We start from the raw sequence: 20217 nt of genomic DNA, 5'->3' as shown, positions 1-20217 counted from the left end.
CCAGAAAAAAAATAAATAAATGCTTTTTTACGCTTAAAAAAAAAAAAAAAAAGCCTTGTCTGTAAATGATAGGGGATAAATGCGGGGAGGAAGAGGAGGTTGCCAACACTTCTGTGGATTCCCAGGCTCTCTCCCAGCAAACCGGGAGTGCGGGGCTGGCAGGGCCAGGAGAAAGGTGGAAAGTTTGGGGTTTTTCCAAGGCTCCGCTACGTGCTGTACTTTTCCCATAGACTGTGGGCCCTTCGGTGTTGCACAGGAGGACGGCGTCCCTCCTTTTTTTTTTTTTTTTTCCTCCTCCTTCAGCGAAACGCGCAGGAGCTTAGCTCACCGTCCTGTGTCTAGGGGGAAATATGCTTTGCGTGGAAACCACACCTCAAAACAAGTAAACAGAAACTTGCCTCATCTTGGGGGGGGGGGGGGGGGGGAAGAGAGAAAAAAAAAAAAGAGACAATTGTCGCTATCTCTTTTCCTCTCCCCTTCTTCCTTCTCCTCCCAGCTATTTCTGCAAGAGCATTTCCACAGCGTATGGCGGGGACGTACAGCGCAGTGCTGAAAATTTATTAGCAGCAGGTTTCGGGTACGAGTTGCCTTCGGGACAAAAAATAATAAATTTGAATGACTGCCTTTAAACCCCCCCTTTTTTTTTTTTTTTTTTTTTTTTTTTTAAGATGAAAGGTAGGAGAGACGGCTGTTTTAAAACGCCTACGTTAGCAGCGCTTCTTTAAAAGACTATAAATAATACTCAAGCGGGAAGAAGGGGGAGCCTGGGCAGGCGGGAGCACTTGTTGAAAACCTTCTTCCACCTCCTGCCAGCACCGGGACGGACACCTCTCGCTCTTCCCCGGGGGCGGCCCGCCTGCGGGACGGGGACGGGAGCAGGACCGGGGACCGGGGGCGGGACGGGGACCGGGGACGGGACGGGGCCCAGCAGCCGCCGCTCTCCCCGGGCCCGGGCACGCCGCGGCGGGGCAGGGCAGGGCCGGGGAGGAGCCGCCGGCTCTCCCCCGTGGGCAGGGCAGGCGGCAGGGCCGGCCCCCTTCGCCGGGCTGGGTGGGGTGTAGCGGGGCGGGGGGGGGGGGGGCCGGGGGTGGAGTAGGGTGAAATAGGGGCGGGCGTGTGTCACCGGGTAGATACCCGCGGCCAGGTACAGGCGGAGGCACTGACGACACCGGAGTGGATGCGCTCTGGGGCTGGGGCTGCTGGGGAGGGAGCGCACGAGTAGCCGCCGCCGCCCGCCCGCCCGCCCGCCCGCAGTCGCCCGCGGGCCAGTCGCCCTGCGCCGGGGCGGGCAGCCCGTCCGCGCCGCACCCGCCGCCCTCGCCCGCCAGCTCGCCTCATGGCCACCAGGGTGCTGACCATGAGCGCCCGCCTGGGCCCCGTGCAGCAGCCCGAGGAGCCGGTGTTCGCCCAGCTCAAGCCCGTGCTGGGGGCCAGGGAGGCTGCGATCTTCCCCGGGGAGGACCTGAAGCAGCAGCAGCCGCCGCCGCCGCCTCAGCAGCCGCAGCAGCACCCGGGGGGAGGCGGCGGGGGCGGCGGCGCGACCCTGCCGGCGGAGGAGATGGTACAGGTAGGCGGCGGCCACCCTTCCCCTCCTTCCCTCACAGCCCACCGGCCATCGCCCCTCTCCGGCGGCGGGGAGCGGCCGCTGGGAAGAAGCGGGCGGGCGGGACAGGGTGGGGTCGGGCTGAGGGGCGAGGGCAGCGGACCCCGCCGTGCGGGGCTGAGGCGGCGGCCGTGTGGTGTGTGTGAGGGGAACGGCCCCCCACCCCGCCCAGGGCCGCGGAGCGGGCAGGGCCGGCGGGGCTCCCGCCTTCCCGCCGGCGGAGCGCGGTGAGGCGGCCCCCGGGGCGCGGCTGAGGCGGCCGGGGCTGAGGCGGGGCGCGGGCTCTGGCGGCGGCTGACGGGCCGTCCCGTCCCGGGGCGGGCATGGCGGGGAGCCGGGGGGGAGCGGGGCTGCCCCCGCGGGTGCGTTGAAAGCTACAGCTGCTGCCTTTGCACTTGCCCGGCGGCAGAATTAGAGCGGCCGCCTGTCCCTGTCCTCCTCGCCCACGCAGGGAGTCATGTTCGGGGGGGGGGGGGGGGACGGGACGGGACGAACGGACGGACAGGACACCGGGGGGGCGGGGAGGGACGGGGGCGGACGGGGCTTCCCGGGACTTTTTGGCGGTCCCAGGAGGCGGTTTGGGAGCGGAGCGGGTCCCCACGCCAAACAGCTGGAGGAGCGAAACGCGACAGGCGCTGGGGAGGTGGCCCCCGTGGGGCAGCGGCCTCCCCCGGGGCTGGGGCGGGGGGGGGGGGGGGGCTGCCGGTGGGGCGGCGACGGGGGGTCCCGGGGAGCCCCCGATGGCGGGCAGCGAGTCTGCCGGGCGCTGCCTGGCCCAACGAATAAATAACCGCCGTCTTCAAAGGGAGCTGCCCCTCAGCTCGTAAACAAGAGGCTGGGGAAGGGAAAAAAAAGTAGTAGCCTGGCATGTCGGGGCAGATCCAGATCAAAGGGAGGGGAGGGCGGCTCTGTTTGTTTGTGGTGTTTACCGGGGGTCTTTGAAGAAAAGTCCTAAAACCCCCCACTTTTTCTGGGCAGAGTTGGTGTTTGTCAGCTGCTTTCTCTTGCGGGGCGCTATAAGCGGGTGCGGAATGAGCGCAGTCTTGACAGGGCAGGGGGGAATGTAGCATTTGCCCACTGGAGAGTGCGTGATAAATGTTTTGCCGATGACTGTACCAGTAATGTATCGGGCTCCAGCCACCCACGGATTCCCTCGCACCACTACGCTAAGAGAATGATTTCCCAGTAATTAAAGAGCTCTCCGGGGACCGAGGCATGGATAGGGACGTGTTTATCACGCCATTAGCCAATTATACACTGTGTAGATTATTATTTTCTTTCTTTTTTTTTTTTAAAGTGTAGTCCCGGAGACGCTTTACACAAAGGGTACTCTGAATCAGTCAACCCATCTTCTTTTTACTTGGTATTATTTATAACTTTACGCTTTGGTGTCCTATTTCTAATAAAACACCTTTCTCCTAAGAATGAAAAATCCTGGAAGTATAGAATATATATATATATAAACATTATTTGAAGTATTAGCATTCAAATAGCCAGCTGAGGATGTGGCTTTTAAAGTTAGCATTTCAAAGAGAAGCGGGTGAAACAGATAGGCAGTCACCCTGCTCGAGCAGTGAATTCCAGAGCAGGAGATCTGCAGATTAGGCACAGCGCCTGTCACTTCTGCGCCTCGCGCTGTCTCGTAGGCATAAAAGATGAAAAGTTCGTCGTACGCTGAAACGCCGTATCGATCTTAGTGCTTGCTCTGCATGAACAACTTGTGCCATGGCTTTATCTCCTTGTCCTTGATGATGTTGATTAGTGCGCCGATTATAAAAGACAGGTTTTCATTAGCATGAATGTTTATAACTTCCTCTGTAGGTAGCTTGCGGCTGGCTGAACAGTATTGCCTTTTATTTGCAAAGCGTCACGCGCCTTGCATGCCATCATCTTTCTCAGTTGGTAACAAATCATGTTGGATTATGGTCTTGTTTTGTTTTTGCAGACGAGATGTGAAATGGAGAAATACCTGGCGCCTCAGCTCCCGCCCGTTCCCGTCATCCCCGAGCACAAGAAATACAGAAGAGACAGTGCCTCGGTTGTAGACCAGTTTTTCACTGACAGCGAAGGGTTGCCTTACAGCATCAACATGAACGTCTTCCTCCCCGACATCAGCCACCTGAGAACTGGCCTGTACAAATCTCAGCGACCCTGTGTAACCCACATCAAGACAGAGCCGGTCACCATCTTCAGCCACCAGAGCGAAACTACTGCCCCCGCCCCTGCCCCCACTCAGGCCCTCCCTGAATTTACCAGCATCTTCAGCTCCCACCAGACTCCTGACGTGAACAACATTTTCATCAAGCAGGAGCTTCCTACTCCAGATGTTCATCTTTCTGTCACGCCCCAGCAAGGCCAGTTGTATCAGCTCTTGAGCTCGCCGGATTTAGATATGCCCAACACTACTCCTCAGGCAGCCGTGATGGACTCCCTTAACAATGTCTCCATGCCATCAGCCATGGCGGGCCTTAACACGCTCTCCTCGGCTGTTCCACAGACTGCGATGAAACAGTTCCAGGGCATCCCCCCCTGCACCTACACCATGCCAAACCAGTTTCTGCAGCAGCAGGCCACTTACTTCCCTCCTTCGCCCCCAAGCTCAGAGCCTGGAAGTCCAGATAGGCAAGCAGAGATGCTACAGAATTTAACCCCTCCTCCTTCATACGCCGCAACTATAGCTTCCAAGCTGGCAATTCACAATCCAAATTTACCAGCGACTCTGCCCATGACTCCCCAGAACATCCAACCGGTCAGATACAACAGGAGAAGTAACCCAGATCTGGAGAAAAGACGTATCCACTACTGTGACTATCCCGGTAAGCGATCTGTGCCAGAAAATTCCACCTCTTGCAGTAAAAAAAAGCGTGAATAATTGTGGATGAGGTATAAGTGGTTTTCTTTAGCTGTAGTCTACACCTAGGGAGAACCAAATAATTTCTTGTTAAAGAAGAATTTATCTTCTCTATTGTCTTATTTTGTGTGGCACGCTTTCACATTCTTTAAATAACGTACACGCTTCATGTCATTTGTAATTCTCTTAAACACATGAGCTCATTTTACTGTGTTATAAGACTTTTACCCCATAGAAAAAAAAAAAAATCAAAAACGGTGGCCTTCTCTAATGCAAGTCAGTGTGACTGCAGCTCCTGCTCCACTTTTCCATTACTCATGATGGAGCAGAGGTTTGGTTTGGATCTGCTGGCGCCGAAAGAATCGTTCAGTGCCGGGTAGCCGAGGCCGCAGCCCTATCTTCCCTGTTATGAGCAGGGGATTCAGCTGCCCGCAGAAATCCATTAAAACTACCTCTGAAAACTGTCCACAGATGGATTCCCTTCCAGCCTCTCCTCCTCCTACGCTGAAGGGGAAGAGGGACCTGACAGTAAACTGTGCCTCCACGTATTATGTGATCACAGATACAAGACGCTCACACCCATCCGAGCACAGAGAGAAATTGCTGCTTGTGATTGAGCTCTGCCTTCACCGACGTAACTCTCAGCGGTGTATCACCCACTTGGTGTGCCCTGTGAGAAATGCTCAATGGAGGAATTATGCTGAGCCCTGAGTAACAATGATACCAAGCCTGGCTTGATCAAATCCTCAAGGAATTTTTAAAAAATTAAGTTCCCCCTTTGAGTTGTTAACTTATGTAGCAGTTGTTACTGTACGTAGATTGCAGCAGCCATTGGTCTATATTACATTACAAGGTAGTAAGTCTACCAGAAACATAGAAAAGAGAAAAATGTTTATGCAAAGCAACATATCCCTAGGAGCTTTCTGTATCAAATTTTACTTCTAAATTACGATGGTGCCAGAAGGTAGTAAACTTAAATGTTTCCAGGTAGTATCGCAGCACTGAGTAAGGAAGCTTAAACATAGGGTGGAGCATTCCTGTTCTCCCTACTGAAATGTTCCTGTTTTTTGTTTTGTTTTAGGCTGCACGAAAGTTTATACAAAGTCTTCTCACTTAAAAGCACACCTGAGAACTCACACAGGTATGTACTCACTCTCTCACTGTCTCTGTTCATTCATGGCTGACACATTTTCTCAGAAAGCAAGCGAGTTTGATCTACCATCTTCCCTTTGTTTTCCGTGGAGTGGTGTGGGTTCAGGCTGGCGGTTCATTTAAGAAAAATTTAAGGTTTGGGCAATGAGGAATAAAAGAAATCCTTTTATTCTTAATGCATTTTTGTTATTACAGAGCTCAAAATAGCTAAGAAACATGAAAACTTTCCTTTTCAATCTAAAATGCTATAAAGTGTTTAAAAAAAAAAAAAGGAATTTATTTCCCCTTGAATAATGAATTAAGCACAGTAAACATGTTGTAGTTTTCAAATTTATCTAAATAGAATTTTCTTGTTTGAGCTTTCTCTTTAATCTGTTAGAATTGTTTAATCTTAGAATTTTTCAGAAATGTCGTGAAAACTCCCCAGATACCCCCTATTTTCATCATCCTTAGCATTAATTGTGCTTTTTTTTTAAAGACAAGTGGTTCTATATATTTATTTTTTTAAAAAGAAGACAATTTCAATTTTTTTGTCAGTGAAAGACATTAAAATGGAGGACGTGAAAAGTGTCAGTGCGTCACACTTGTTTTCTGTGCCTCGATCACATTCTGCCTGCAGCTACAGAGGCAGTCCCCGTTCCTGGGCCTGCGTGGAGCGGAGCTGGGGACAGTGTTGCCTGTGCGTGGGCGCAGAGGGCAGAGGTTGAGAGGTGGAACCGCTGTAGGTACTCTTCGTAAGCGTTCACCTGCTGAGACGGGGAAGGAGGAGAGAGGGGGACGGGGAGAAAACCGCAGCTCACCAGCAGCACACCTGCAACTGTTTAGGACAGTTCGTTGCTGGGATCTTAGCACAGAACTGGTCATGCTAAATCAGTGAGAAGCATGTGATGGATTTTGTGAAGAAATCAAGTGAGAGGGCTGCGACTCCTGTTTTTTTCAAACCGAGTACGAACCCCAGCTCTCGTATGTGTGGATCTCCCTTAAGAGCAAAACACGAGTCACGGTTCAAGCAACTCGCTTATTGAAGCAGGCTGTCAGTGCTACGGCTGCGCTGTTCCACTGATGGGGTTTCACCTAAGTTTAAACCAAAAGTCAAAACAAAACTTAGCGTGAGCTATGATCTAACAAAATGTTTCACTATCGCTATGGAAACAAGGCCTTCTATTCAGCAGCTATTTTGAAAGGGTTGTTGGATTATCGTAAAGAAATGGAGTATCTCCAGACTAAATGTTACTATGGAAATTTTGTTTTGATAAATGAAAGAGTTATCTATGTTGTAGTTGGAGTAAAAAATTGAAAGCAACTGTATGAAAATTATTGCTTTGCATTAGTAATAGACTAAACAAGAACACTTTTAAAAATATTTTTGATACATCTAATCACTCATTAGCAGTAAGCTTAGTAAGAAAGAAGTATTTTCATGAAGCTATAAACCTGAATGATATCAGAGAGTATAATCCCATTGCTCTTTAATAAATAATCTGTAAATTTAAGAGTGCGATTTCCACTTACGCACTTTAAAACCAGTATTTAGTTGCTGGCTAAATATCTTGCTTGCTATTATACAATAACTAGGCAGAGAGATAAAAAGCAAAGCTTCAGTCTAAAAATGAACATTACACAGTCAGCATTTGAAATGCACACTTTTTTTAAATTAATTTCTATCTTTTTTTGTATCTTGAGTACTAATGACTTTAGGGTTTATAAAGTTAATAACTTGCTTGCATAGAAACATGTATCACATCGCTAATATATATCACTTAAGGTCACTAGTGTTTATTGTTGCCTTCACTTTTTTACCTAGAGATATTTGACCTTAGAGATGTGGATAAATGTGCAAAGGTCAGAGGAGCTGATGTATTCATGGAAACAAGAATGTTGTTTTAGATAAAAATCTAGTGAACTTAAGCAGGTCTGTAATACAAAGGGTCTTCTGGGGAGGTGAATGAAGGGATAAACTGCCTAAAGAGTGCATTTCATGCAAGAATGTGAGTTCGTATCCTGTTACCTGCATTATTTCAGAGTTTGCATTAGTTTAACTCTCCTGAATATTCACTTGATACTTGAAGATTTCCAGCACCGATTCTAATCTCTGCCTTAGCACATGGTTGAAATGTGTATTACAAGCAAGATCTCTGACTTACCCAGTACCATAAATCAATTAAATGAATGTTAAAGTAAATGAGCACAAGCTCAGGGAAACGTGTGAAGTTGCACAGCTCTCCCAGCAGTGCAGGGGAATCTCGCTATTGATCCCCAAAGAGAAGGGCTCGATGCCGAGGGCTAAATTTGGGTGTGTGCCTCTGTGCATCCCATCCCCCAGAACTACGAATTCATATGGCACTATTAAGCTTTGATTTTTTTTTTTCATTATTTTTTTAATCTTTTTTATAAAAAGAGGGCTTTGGTGAAGCTTTTACCTTCAAAGTCTAAAGCAAGTGTCACGTAATCCATTTTAATAAAGTTGTGTGTGATATTCTTTCAAATCCCTTTAGGGATAACAGACCTGTTTATCTGGCTAAACCCGTTCTTTAGTAATCATGGACCACTAAAGTTGTTTTCTCCTTATTCTTAGTTTCTTAACAATACCTTTTAAAATTGGCTGCAGTCTCTCTCATCCCAAGCAGTCCCCACCCTTCTCAGCAATCTGTCATCTTAAAATAAAAGAGCCTGCAGCAAAGTTTGTCTGCCATTAAAAGTCAAGACAGACCTTATGGTTTTCCTTTTGTATTGGAAAATCTCGGTCTTTTCACAGTATTTATTTAGCAGCCTTTCCCTTCTGAAAGGCTTTCACTGGGTTTAGTAGACGTCCTTTGAGAACAAACCTAAGGGAAATGTTATTTTTTGGTAGGTGGAATGTAGGCTTTGGTCTTTTTTTCCAATTGGGATATGAACACACTGTCAGACTTTATAAATTACATTTAAATAAAACTATAGGAAACAGGCAAGAGGAAAATCCCTTACATTTTTCTTCTTAGGTGTTCCTAAGGTGTTTACCTTACACCAGGTCAGGTGGTATAAACTGGTATAGTTTTTCTGATCTAATGTAATTACACTGGAATTCTGCCGTTGATTAGGAATCCAGTATTCATGTACAGAGCTAAGCAAGGTTAATGTCGCTGAAGCAGGCACACTTTTTTCTTTCTTTAGGTAATGCTTTAGCGTTTGTCAGTTATGAAGTAAATTTTAGTTATTGGTAAACTAGTGTCCTGCTTTGAGGTAAAACAGAACCGATAACCCCAAAATTGAACAAAGATTCCAGTGCTGCAAAGATACAGGACGTTTGTATCCATCTCTGTGGAGTACTGGAGCAGCTGTCTGGTACATTTTAATACCTTAAAACACTTCAGTATTGTGTCTTAATTTGATATTAGTTGTTCCTGAAACAGGTAAAATGGTATTCAGTTTGCTAAAGTACCTGTTGGAACAACTCTCAAAACAGATTGGGTTCTGTGACCTTTTGAAGCAGGGATTTTCTTTTAAAATAATTTTACCTGTTAGTCATGGAACAAGTTTCGTTTCATAACCGGTGTTGTGCAACTACGGTATATAATGGGGGAGAGGGTTATGCATTTATTGCGGGCTCTCCAGCAGTAAAACCACCTCAAGGCTCTGGCATAACAGCTCTGTGTCCAACTTAAAAAACGTGCCAAATGTCAGTGAAAAGCACTTACTTGTGTGTTGTAGATAAACCTCATTTGTTTCCTTTTCTGGCATCCGAGTATATACGTGCATATCAAGTAAACATTTAGAAACAGAGGTCCTATAGCTTCACCCTGTTAGATTTCTTTATGTGTTAAAGATTTGGACTGTGGAAGTTGAGCCTTTGATACACAGGCGCCTGGAATACCCTACCTGTACCTTACCTGTAACGCTGCAGAAGAGCCGCTGGCTTCACGGTGTTAGGGTTTTTTTTATTTTTATTATTTCTGTGAACAGCTGCACACTTCGGAATTGTGTATGGTTTTAAGAGGAAAATCTGTCATTGTTTTGAACACATCAAGGCACGCACATTGAGGACATTTTCCAGCTGCATGTTGGTTTTCCGTATACAGAGTCTTTGTACAGGCATGTTCTCTGGTCACATGGTGGGCTTGCCATTAATAGTTTCTAGCATTAACTGCAGAAGTATTTCATCTCTATCTATAGATCTAGTTTGTATTTGGTGATGGGAAGTGGAAGCCGAGAACTCAAGAGAAATGGCATTTCTCTAAATGAGATGCACTCAAAATACTGCCACCGTCCCTAGTTATTTCAAATGTTTATGTAGGCATGGGACAGCTGCTGACTTCTGCGGTTCCTCAAGGTGTTAAACGTTTTATTTTATTTTAGATCTCTGCCTCAATAGATAAAGAATTAAGCTCTGATGGTACATCAGAATTAGAACCAGTTGTGCTCAATAGCCTTCAGCAGTCCATAGGACTTTGAGCTCAGAGTTTACCATAGCTGTATACGGATGCTTGGTAAAGGTGGTACCATATAGAATTGCCTGGGAGTTCAGGATGCCCGTTGTTCAGAAGGGAAGACAAATGGTAGTTGGACTCCTGCTGGAAATAAAAGCAGCTAGTAAGTAATATTTCTGTGCAGATTCTGCTTCTTTAACCTGTTAGGTGAGTCAGTCAGTTGCACAGACTGTACTTTAAGGAGGTGTCAGTAAATACCGTCATTGATAGAGACAATAAGGAAAAATGGAGGGAGAGTTAAATAAAGCTGTTGACAAAGTGCATTAAAGTGCAGTGTTGCTAGACACTGCTGGAGAACATGTTGATATCTTTTATTTATGAATTCTGCTAAATCCATTAGTTGCCTGTGTGAGAAATGGAAGTACATTATTTTCCTGTGCAAGCCACAGTTTAAGGGAAAATTATGCGTTTTTCTTCAAATGCTTTGTGAATGATTGCAGACCTTGGGATTAATTGATCCGGTTCTTGATCTGTAGTCATAACCTAGATGAGACATGTTTGAATGTGTTGCTCAAAAGAGGGTGAAATCTTAGCAACATGATCCTAAATTTTAATTAAATATTTCTGGTCATTCACTTCAGCGTCCAGTGCACAATTTTTATGAAGCAGGAATTAAATTCAAAGGTGTCAGGTGGGGGGTGCTCCTTTTAGATTTTAGATACCAAAAGGCCTAATATTTTCTTTTTGATTAAAAGCCTAGAAAGTCCCTCTAAGCATGAAAGCTTAAAAACTGTTGTTTCTGTCAATTGCTCCCTGAGAGGATTAAACTTCAGTTCCAGGATATTTGATTCCTGATAAGGAAACTGTTGACCTAAGAGACCGGCTTTAAATATAGTTCATTTTGAGACCGCCCTACATAGGCTAATATAGTCCCAAGATTCACAGCAATTGCCAGTGATTAAAACTTTCCATTATTTGATTAGACATTCCTTATTGTAATTAATTTCTGAGCTTGACTGGGTCGATTGACTCCTGGTTCCAGGGTAGTGTGTTGTTTGTTGTTTGTTAGATGACCTGCACCTCCCATTGGTGAAAGATTAGAAACATTTAAGTAATGTCCTAGTTTAGTCTGAGTATCTTGGTAGCAGCATTCCTGTTCTGTCAGGCTGCATTATTTATATTCAGTGATCTCTAACAACTCTGATTAAGGACATATTAAAACCTTTGATTTTGGCAAGTGTACAGTGCTTCGCTTTGAGTTAAAATAGCTTTAATGTATTGCTTTCAACTTATTTTTTTTGGTGTGTGTGCATACAGTAGATGGAAATCTGGAAGTCTACAGTACGTGTTTAATAAATTCCATTTTAAGAGCACCTCTTATCTGACTGTACAAGAGCCAGTGTTACTGGTGTGAGAGCTAAAGAGCTGCTCTAGCACCAGAGGCATAGATGAGGAAATGTGTTCTCCGGCACAGGACGTGTAGACACAGCCATGCACCCCAGATGGCACGGATTTCTTACAAACCTACTTTAAAAAAAAAAAAAATTCCTTTCCTCTTTGTTTGCATATCTCCTTGAAGAGAGACCACCTCTGTTAAGACAGAATGTTATGCCAGAAAGAAAATAAACCATTGCACAGGCCAGTCAAGATTCCCCAGTAATCCTTGAACTGCGTTAAGACAACACTTAGCAAAATAAGAGTGCTTCAAGTGCTGGTGGGAGCTCTGAGAAGATAATGCCTTCTGCGCTTCTGTACTCAGAAAGGGAACGACGCACAACTCTTTTGACCATCCTCTTGCTTACCAGTCAGTTAATTTTTTTTTTCCTATTCATGGTTTTGTTAGGGAGAGGTCAAATACTGCTTGATTTATCAGTGATTGGACTTAGGAAACGCAACAGCTCTCCATTACAGGATTCCTTAAAAAGCCTTTTTGTTGTGAAGTAGTACGTAATGGTCACCCTCTAGCCATTAGTATACTAAGCAGAGGCTTTATCACATTTTAAAAAGTGCAGCATATGTTATGCATTCATATCACTGGGAGGCTGGGTGTTTCAAGGACTAAATTTACTTTGCCACTCACAAAATAAGCTGGATGTACCTTGTGTGCCGTCAGCCCTCTGATCCGTCTCCATCTTGGACAACCAAGAATTTCAGTGCACTAAAGAGCTTTTAAACACCTGAGGGATTTCTTTATTTTGAAATTTCAGCTTTCTGCTTTTCCTCTTAAAAAAAAAAAAAAAAAACACCACCCAAAAAAACCAAACCTTGTCTTAAAAAAAAGGGCAAAAACCCAACCAACAAGCAGATTTTAAGAACAACTACAGCGCTTAGTCAATGGCAGAAGAAGGGCCTAATTTTAGGTAAATGTTGGGAATTAAAAAAATTCTTTTGAATGAGTGCTGACATAGATCCAAGCAATTACTTTCAGTTCTGGTCAGCCTGGAAGAGTCCAGAGTTTAGGACCCTGGTGCTATGATCTCAAGGAAAGCTATTTCAGGCAAACTAAACCAGAGGAAACCCCATTTTGTTTGTTTGAATTTTTTTCTAAAAATCTGACGCTACAGCATGTCAGGAGACTAAGACAACTGATGTTAAGATGTGAAAAATTTGGAAATCAATGCACTGGAAAACTTTGAGACAACATAAATCTTTATAATAACCTTTTTTGAAATTGGACGTAATAGAGGTTATATACATAACCAGTGCAGTTATGGTGCAGAAACTTCTGCTTTGCCTACCACCTTCTTATCACACCTAGTTGAGTATTTTGTAAAGCCGAACTCTTGCCATTAGAAATAATTCCACAATAAACACGAGTAATATTAAAATGATCGAAAAAAAAATGCTGGAGAGGGGTGTCTTCATACTTTTATACCCTTACGAGCTGTAATCAGGTGTTGTCTTTTTGGAGTCTCTGAAAAGCATGCTGCTTTTTCTTCCTCCAGGAAGCTCCAAAGTCATCACTCTGACACAAATTTCTGATAGGAAATAAGAGAAGTTGCAGGCGTTGGCTGGTGTAATACCTGTATTTGGATTTCTGCATACCAATAGAATTACCTAACTTCAGGTTTGAAAATCCAGCCCTTGTTGTTTGCAGCTTTAAATATTAAGAAAACCATCCTAGCAGTGAATTGCAGAAATAAAGTCACGCAACTCTTTGTTGAAATAAGGAAGCTTATTTTCATGTTCATGGGGAAATTCATCGCTAATGGAGGTTTTCAGTGACTTGTTTTTTTCCAAACAGAATTTTAAACAGAAATGTTTTCTTGAACAGAGACTGTGTGTTGAAGATAGAGGGTGTCTTCAAAATGACCGTCACCTCCCCACTGGTGGCTCCGTACCTTACCCGGATGAGCAGGGCCATGACGGCCACTGCCAGTGGCCAACATTAATGTTAGGAAAGCGATCGGTGCGTTTTGACACAAGTAAATCCCAAGAAGATAAGATAAAGGGAGAAGAGCCAACACGGTGTGCCTCACTGGTTCCACGCTGTTCTCTTGTGGTATCGACAAGGATCCCAAACCTTGGGATCTGCCTTGGGATAGTTTATCTGTTGAAGAGGCTGTTTAGATTAGCTTGTATGTGGATATCCAGACATCTTCCTGACTTTTTTTTTTTTTTGCAACTTCACAGCATTATTAATTACTTTTTTTTTAACAGACACATTGGAAGCAAAATCGTCTCCTTTCAGGTTAAACTCCCTTATCTCTTGCTAGGTGCTTTCTGTAAAAGAGCTTTCAAACTAAACGTTAGGGCTTACAATTTCTGTGCTTGAGTACAAGTCTGTTTCTCATACTCCACAAATATATTTTTTTAAACTGGAGAATGGATACATATTAACAGCTCGAGAACTTAAAAATACATTTTGTGATGTATAAGCCTAGCAAAATATTTTAAATCAGTGATACTGGAAGGAGGTTATGCAGAAATCCAATTAAACTTATGAAATCCCTATCCTGTTGAAGTATAATTTAAAGGAAAGCAGTTCTGTTTCCCAGAAGTGCTGTGTATAATATTTCTGGCTTGGGAAGAAAGGGTTGGAGTGTGCTATTTGGCTGGAAATCGGTACCAGCTTCCTCCATGGTGTTTTAGTTGAACAGTGTTGACATTCTAACAAATCCCGTGGAAGCTCCCCTGAAGTGGAGGAGTTAGCTGTTTTCTTGCTTTTACAGTGAAATATCTGTTTGATACCACGATCGTGTTCCAGTAACCAAGCCGTACTGCCTTCGCATTTGGTGACCAGTGGCATTCTTGGTTTAACACTCTATAGAAGCCCTAAATTGCTGGAGGAAAACCAAATATTTCTGAAACTTTACAGCTACTGTATTTTGCACAATCATTAAAGTAAACAAATCTTACATTACTGTATAGCCAATGAAAACAGTGGATAAAGGGTTCAGTGTCCCTTGTTGTGTTTACCTGCTTTTTTAAAAAATAAATATTCAACCCCAGATTTCTCGGTGCTTTAAAGTCAGTGTAGCAAAGAAGTAGGATCACTTCAGAAAATATGTAACGTGAGGCTCTTTTTCCCTTGCCGCAGGAACTTAACCCAAATTCTTGTTTCTGCTAAATGACAAAAAGCGTGTGTATAGGTTGAGAGAGAGAAAATACTACCAGCTAGTTGTTCTTCTGCTTTCTTTAAAGGAGTGAAAATAATCTCCACCTTCTTTTCTTGCCCCCCTTCCTCCTTGCCCAGAAGGAAAATATTTGAAATTGATTCAGTTCTTAAATAGAACTTTCCAACGGAAACTAGCATTACAAACATAGATATTCAGTATTTTACCCCTAGGATTTATTCAAAATAATCTGGGCCTCTACATTGGTGCTAAAAATACATTTTCCAGTTCTCACTGCTGGCCAAAGCAGGGGTTAAAAGCAGCGTTCTGGCTTTCATTTCCACTACATAAAAGTAACACTGTTAAAACAATCTGTGTAAGGCACAGGCTCCTTCCCCTCTGCGCATCCCCCAGGCAGGGCTGCAGAAGTCGGATGGCCGGCGAGGAGGAGCGATGCTGTTCTGCGTGGCACTGCCTGGCTTTTCCCCTGAGCAACGCCGTTGCCCGGGAGGATTCATGGCTGTGGCAGGCAGGGAAGTGACCCGTGACAGTCGGGTAAGTTTCTGGATGGTGTCTCTGGGAAGCTGGATCCCCTGGAGTTTGATGGGGGTCTGGCTGTTGCGTTCAGCATTGACTTGGCAGCTGTGGCACCCAGCAAGGCACAAGGTTCACCGCTGGTGGTTTGCATGCCAGCAGCTTTCATATCACCTGCTGATCCTGCTAGCAGGTTGAAAAAAGTTTTTACGGGGGACAGCAGTTTTGTTTGGACTTAGGCAGGGTCAGGTACCACCTGCACAGGACAACTTTAAGACTGCTTTTTCAGTACAGTGTAGTCCAACACTGGGTGAAGTTGCACATGCTTTGTATCTCCTTGATGCCAAGCTCGGAAACCGTGATTTTAATCTCCTGGTTCCCCATTCCAGTATGGTCTGCATATTCCTAGGCTTTTGTTCAGCTAGTGCTATTTTTCTGCCCTCTTTGACATTACTCTCATTCCTCATGTAATTGTGCAAAGTGGATAAGCAGCATCTGGAGCGTATAGAGGCCTGGCTATGTATATGCTCTCTCTGGGCAGTTAGGATGGGGGGATCACAAGACTGGGAGTTTAGCATCGAGTATAATATGGCAGTTTTAAGTGAAGGCTTTTAAAGAAGAGATTAAAACCAATGTGGGAGGAAAGGAGACAAAGAAATATACTGGCTTTTAGGGAAGGTGCTTGAAATGCAGGAGTAATGCTTTTGTGCGACCTCCATGTGTGCACATGTGTTTTAACACAAGAGTGTTCACGGAAGATCTCTCTGGTGTTATGCCTATGGATCAGCAACATAGTCTTTTACAGACTGCAGTAATGACCCATTTTAAATACGTTAAGGATGATATATGTAGCCCAAAAGATCCCTCACTGAATAGAGACCTTTCCTGTCACTCTGCCGTGAAGACCAAATGTGTTATCTCAACTGGCTTCTCTGATGTTAGAAAAACTTTACACGCTGGGTTTGAATGAAATCTGTATTTTAACCTACATTTTATGTTGCATGGAGCAAGAAAGAGTCCTATATGATAGATCATTCTGGTCTTCAGTCAGCATCAGAGAGGGTAAATTCCACTAGGATGGAAATCTGTAATGATTTGTGTTCTGGTTCGCCATCCATCAAATAATTTTGAACTCTGTGAGAGGTGATGCCAGGCTCAAAGTTTGTTTTTCTTATGGGATGATATGTTTCCACTGTGATTTCAATAAATCCCCGTCACTGTTTATGCAAAGAGGTGGTTGGTTGGTTGGGTGGTTAGTTTTTCTTGTAGAGGTCTGATTCTGGTTGTGACCGTGCTGCCAACATGAAGTCACCTCCCGGTTGTGAGCAAAGGGCTGGTTTTGCTCTTAGTAGTAGATGGAAAGTTACTAGTTAGTTGATCAGAAGAAGCAGTACAAACTCCCAGACAAAAGCAGTTCCATCATTTCTTCTGAATGATAAATTAGCATCTGAGGTAATGTTTTGGAGTTTCTCAAATGGTCTTCTCTGCATAACTGGTGCAGAACAAACCGTGTGATTGCAGGGTACTGGCTTTCGTCTCTCTTCTGCGTGCTCATGTGATGGTAAAACAGGGAAAAGTAGGAGTCACTCTACTGTGCTGTAGGATTGAGGCTGTGAGGTCTGAGACCAATGGAGAGGGAGAGGATCTGTAAGATGTGTTGGAAAGGACTTTTTGGAAAGCTCAGCCTTGGTCTCATTCTGCTCCAGATGAAGCTCCTGCCGAGTGCTTTGGTAAACTCAGTTTTCTTTCTCCTCTTCCCAAATGGGTCAAAGTAATACAAAGGATGTAGAGATCAATCCGCTCTCCCAACTGAAAGGTTTTTTTGTCCACCAACATCAAGCAATAGCCTATAAATAGGTAATCTTAGCTTATTTATTTATATGAAGCTTGCTTGTACGGTGACATCATGTCCATACCAGCTCCCGAGCAGGTGTATGTACATGCGTAAAGTTCTGGTTTCACACAGAAGTCGTCTTGGCTTTGTGGCTTCATGTGTCTCCCATTTCAACAAACACCTATAAATTATAGGCATGCTTAAAATACCCCGTTCATAGTTCTAAAATGGATGAATGCAAATATTTTAGGTGCTTGGGCTGGTGTATTCCAGGACTAGCTGGATACTTCGAAGTTGTATTCAGAGACGCTGTAACACAGCAAGTTTTCAGAGACACTGCTCCCCATACGTCAGTATAGACTGATGGGGACAGCAAGCACTTGCCACCTCTAAAATATGATTATTTAAGCACCTGATTGTAGATGTTTAATTCTGAAAATGAGTGCTTTGATCTGTTAGGTGCTTTATCCTATATATAGCTAGACCAAACTGGGATACCACAAGTTTTTATTGCCCCTGACATTTTAGAAAATACTATCCCTGTTGTGTTTGTAACACACTGTGCCCCTTTCTTCTCACATCAGCAGCTCTTGAACAGATCTGTGCTTTACAGAGAACCTATATAGAAATCTTCTGTCCCATTTCAGACCTCTTAAAAAAGGCTCTGTATAACTTAATTTATCCATTTTTAAAAGGTGCAAGCATAAGTTATAAACTAGGTTGGATTGTTGCGTGAGACTGCTTTTTTTTTTTTCTACTCCCTCTCATATTGAGATGAGTGTAAGGGAGTATATTTCAGTCTCATGTGGTTTTTTTTTACCTCCGTGTGTTTCTGTACCATAGCTGTCTCCAGTTTATATGTTGGAAAGTTTCTTAGATTTTACTGAGGTATTTAATCACAGATTCAAGAGGAAAATTCACTGAAAAAAACAAAGGGGCTGTTAGTTTGGGGCCTATTGAATAGAGCTGTGAATAATTAGGAAACGTCAGCTCCTGTTTCGTCATTTATTGCTCTGTTAAATTGAAGAGCGATGCCATTCAGTGTGATCTGGCACCACTCACTTTTCTCGTGAAGGGTGACAGCTGACAGTCTCCTTTCTCTGTGTTCTCTTCCAGGTGAAAAACCGTACAAGTGCACGTGGGAAGGCTGCGACTGGAGATTCGCTCGCTCGGATGAGTTAACGCGCCACTACAGGAAGCACACGGGGGCAAAGCCCTTCCAGTGCGCTGTCTGCAACCGCAGCTTCTCCCGCTCCGACCACCTGGCTCTCCACATGAAGAGGCATCAGAACTAAAAGCTGGACTTGTCGCCGAGGCTGTTCTGTATCTATGCAATTTCCTATTGACTCTTGACGTACAACTAAGATTAGTTTAATTTTTGAGTATGGGTTATCCATTTAAAAGAAATCTCAAAAGAAACTGGAAATGTATATTTTGTATATTTATGCAGAAAAAGGGAAGACACTGTATCACAATACCAGAGTGTTCGGTCATTTGTTTGCTCTCATGATGTATATGGCTTTAGTCAGCAGGTTTCATCTCTTTACAAGTATTATGTCTTGACACATTGCAGCTCTATACATTATTTTTTTTTCCCTCTTGCGGTGTTTTGACCAAAGCACTGTCATCGTTGTGACAATGTTTAGTAAACGAGTTAATGAGAGGCTGCAGATGAATGAATGCAGTGGAAAAGCCATGAAATGTAATCTGTCAGGTTTTTACTGGACATATTTAGTACTTGTGGGTTTTTTATAAATGTTAAGTCATTCTGTGGAGTTAAAGTACATAGAAAAATTCATAAACAGCCATAGAACAAAACATTTTGTTCTGTATGTTGCATGTTTGCTATGACAAAGATTTTGTAAATATGCAAATCAGCTTTTTAGGTTTAATACAAAAGTTTTCTAAGAACCATCTGAAAAAAGCAGTTGTTTTACATTTGATAACATGGCACATTTACAAAAAAAAAGTTATTTAAATACCTCTCAGTACAGTACCAACTTAGCTTCCTTTTTCTTAAGAGAAAGGAGCTATGCATTCAGATGTTTTGTACCTGTTAACTCAAAAGGGTGTGCACTGAATATTCAAAGCAGGATTTTGTTTTCAAATTGCTTAAAAGGGCAAAACACGTAGAGTGAACTGCAAAGTCAATGTTGGAAGCTTAAATAACGGGGATAGTTACAATGAACGCAGAATGTTAAACCTCTTACTGTAAGCTAAACTTAGTATCACTTTAAAAAGAAGGATTTAGGATGCAATTTTCATATACGGACATGTTAAGCTGGTTCAGCACCAGTATGATCTAGTTTCGTGTGGATATTGCATGTAATTTACTAGAAGGTAAAGGATACAGTAATTTTGTTTAAAATTACAGTGCAGTTTAGTTAATCCACTCTTCAGAGCGACACACGCAGGGGAAAATTTACTGCTGACAAAAGTAGCTGAAACTCCACCGAAGTCAACCAAGTGGTGCCCTTTTATGCTAACGATGACTTTGATCCACTGTGTTCAGCCTTGAAAGAGGAGATGAAGGGCCAAAGAGAGGAGGGTTAGACCATGTAGGATTTGGCCAGGCAACAGGAGAAAACCAAACCAACCTAATAAGTGTCTGGACTTCACAAGCTGTAATATTAAGCTGTCAACCAAAGGCTAGACTAGACAATCAAAAATACCAAAAAAAAAGGGTCTTGCAGGAAACCTAGCTTTGTTAAAACTGTTGTTTGTCTTTATTTATTTGTGGTATACGATAGACTCTTTTTTTTTTTTTAAGACAATTTTACATCTACTTGATAAATTATAGTTTTTGTTTGTTATAGTTAGAAATGTTGCTCTTCATGTAAATAGTTGACAAACGATGTAAATAATTTTGTAAGGCTTCAAATGTTTATACGTGGAAACACATGGCATAAATTGGTTGCTGTTTTGCTTCTTTTGCCTCCCCCCTCCCTACCTTATTTTTGTATTGTGGTATTTCCTATGCAAACGATGGAGCAAACAGCTGTATAGTTGTAGAATGTTTTGAGAGAGAATGAAATGGTTTATATATAAAGACTCTTTTTTGGGTTTGTTTTTTTTTTTTTTTTTTGCAAAATAAAACAAAGTGCCTAATGTGTGTGTGTGTGTGCGCGCACGTGCGTGTGCTCTCTCCAGCTCCTGACAAGGAAGGTTCTGTGGTTTTGCTCTGGGAGCTGGAAATCGTAGCGATATTAGGCTGAGAACGTCTGTTCTTCATAGCAGGGATTGTCTCTTTGGAAAGTACCTGCCACTTCTGCATCCTGCCCCCG

General features: G+C 43.7%; 1 protein-coding gene across 1 annotated transcript; it reads left to right on the top strand.

Annotated features, from left to right (window-relative positions):
- Positions 1-1336: 1336 nt before the first annotated feature.
- KLF5 (KLF transcription factor 5) lies at positions 1337-19996 on the top strand. Its single transcript, XM_074154203.1, has 4 exons — positions 1337-1567; positions 3549-4419; positions 5536-5595; positions 18050-19996. Exons 1-4 carry the CDS (start codon positions 1337-1339, stop codon positions 18226-18228), a joined length of 1341 nt encoding a protein of 446 aa, XP_074010304.1. The 3' UTR covers positions 18229-19996.
- Positions 19997-20217: the final 221 nt, after the last annotated feature.

Source organism: Numenius arquata, chromosome 1, assembly GCF_964106895.1.
Source record: "Numenius arquata chromosome 1, bNumArq3.hap1.1, whole genome shotgun sequence".
Classification (NCBI taxonomy): domain Eukaryota; kingdom Metazoa; phylum Chordata; class Aves; order Charadriiformes; family Scolopacidae; genus Numenius; species Numenius arquata.
Note: the sequence above shows the minus strand (reverse complement) of the source record. Positions and strands in the feature narration are given on the sequence as shown.

What these genes read in the sequence shown, in the direction of transcription:
- KLF5 (XM_074154203.1), top strand. Translation starts at nt 1,337, where the DNA reads ATGGCCACCAGGGTGCTGACCATGAGCGCCCGCCTGGGCCCCGTGCAG. An exon ending in CGGCGGAGGAGATGGTACAG is followed by an intron (nt 1,568 to 3,548) that starts GTAGGCGGCGGC and finishes TTGTTTTTGCAG; the next exon opens with ACGAGATGTGAAATGGAGAA. An exon ending in CCACTACTGTGACTATCCCG is followed by an intron (nt 4,420 to 5,535) that starts GTAAGCGATCTG and finishes GTTTTGTTTTAG; the next exon opens with GCTGCACGAAAGTTTATACA.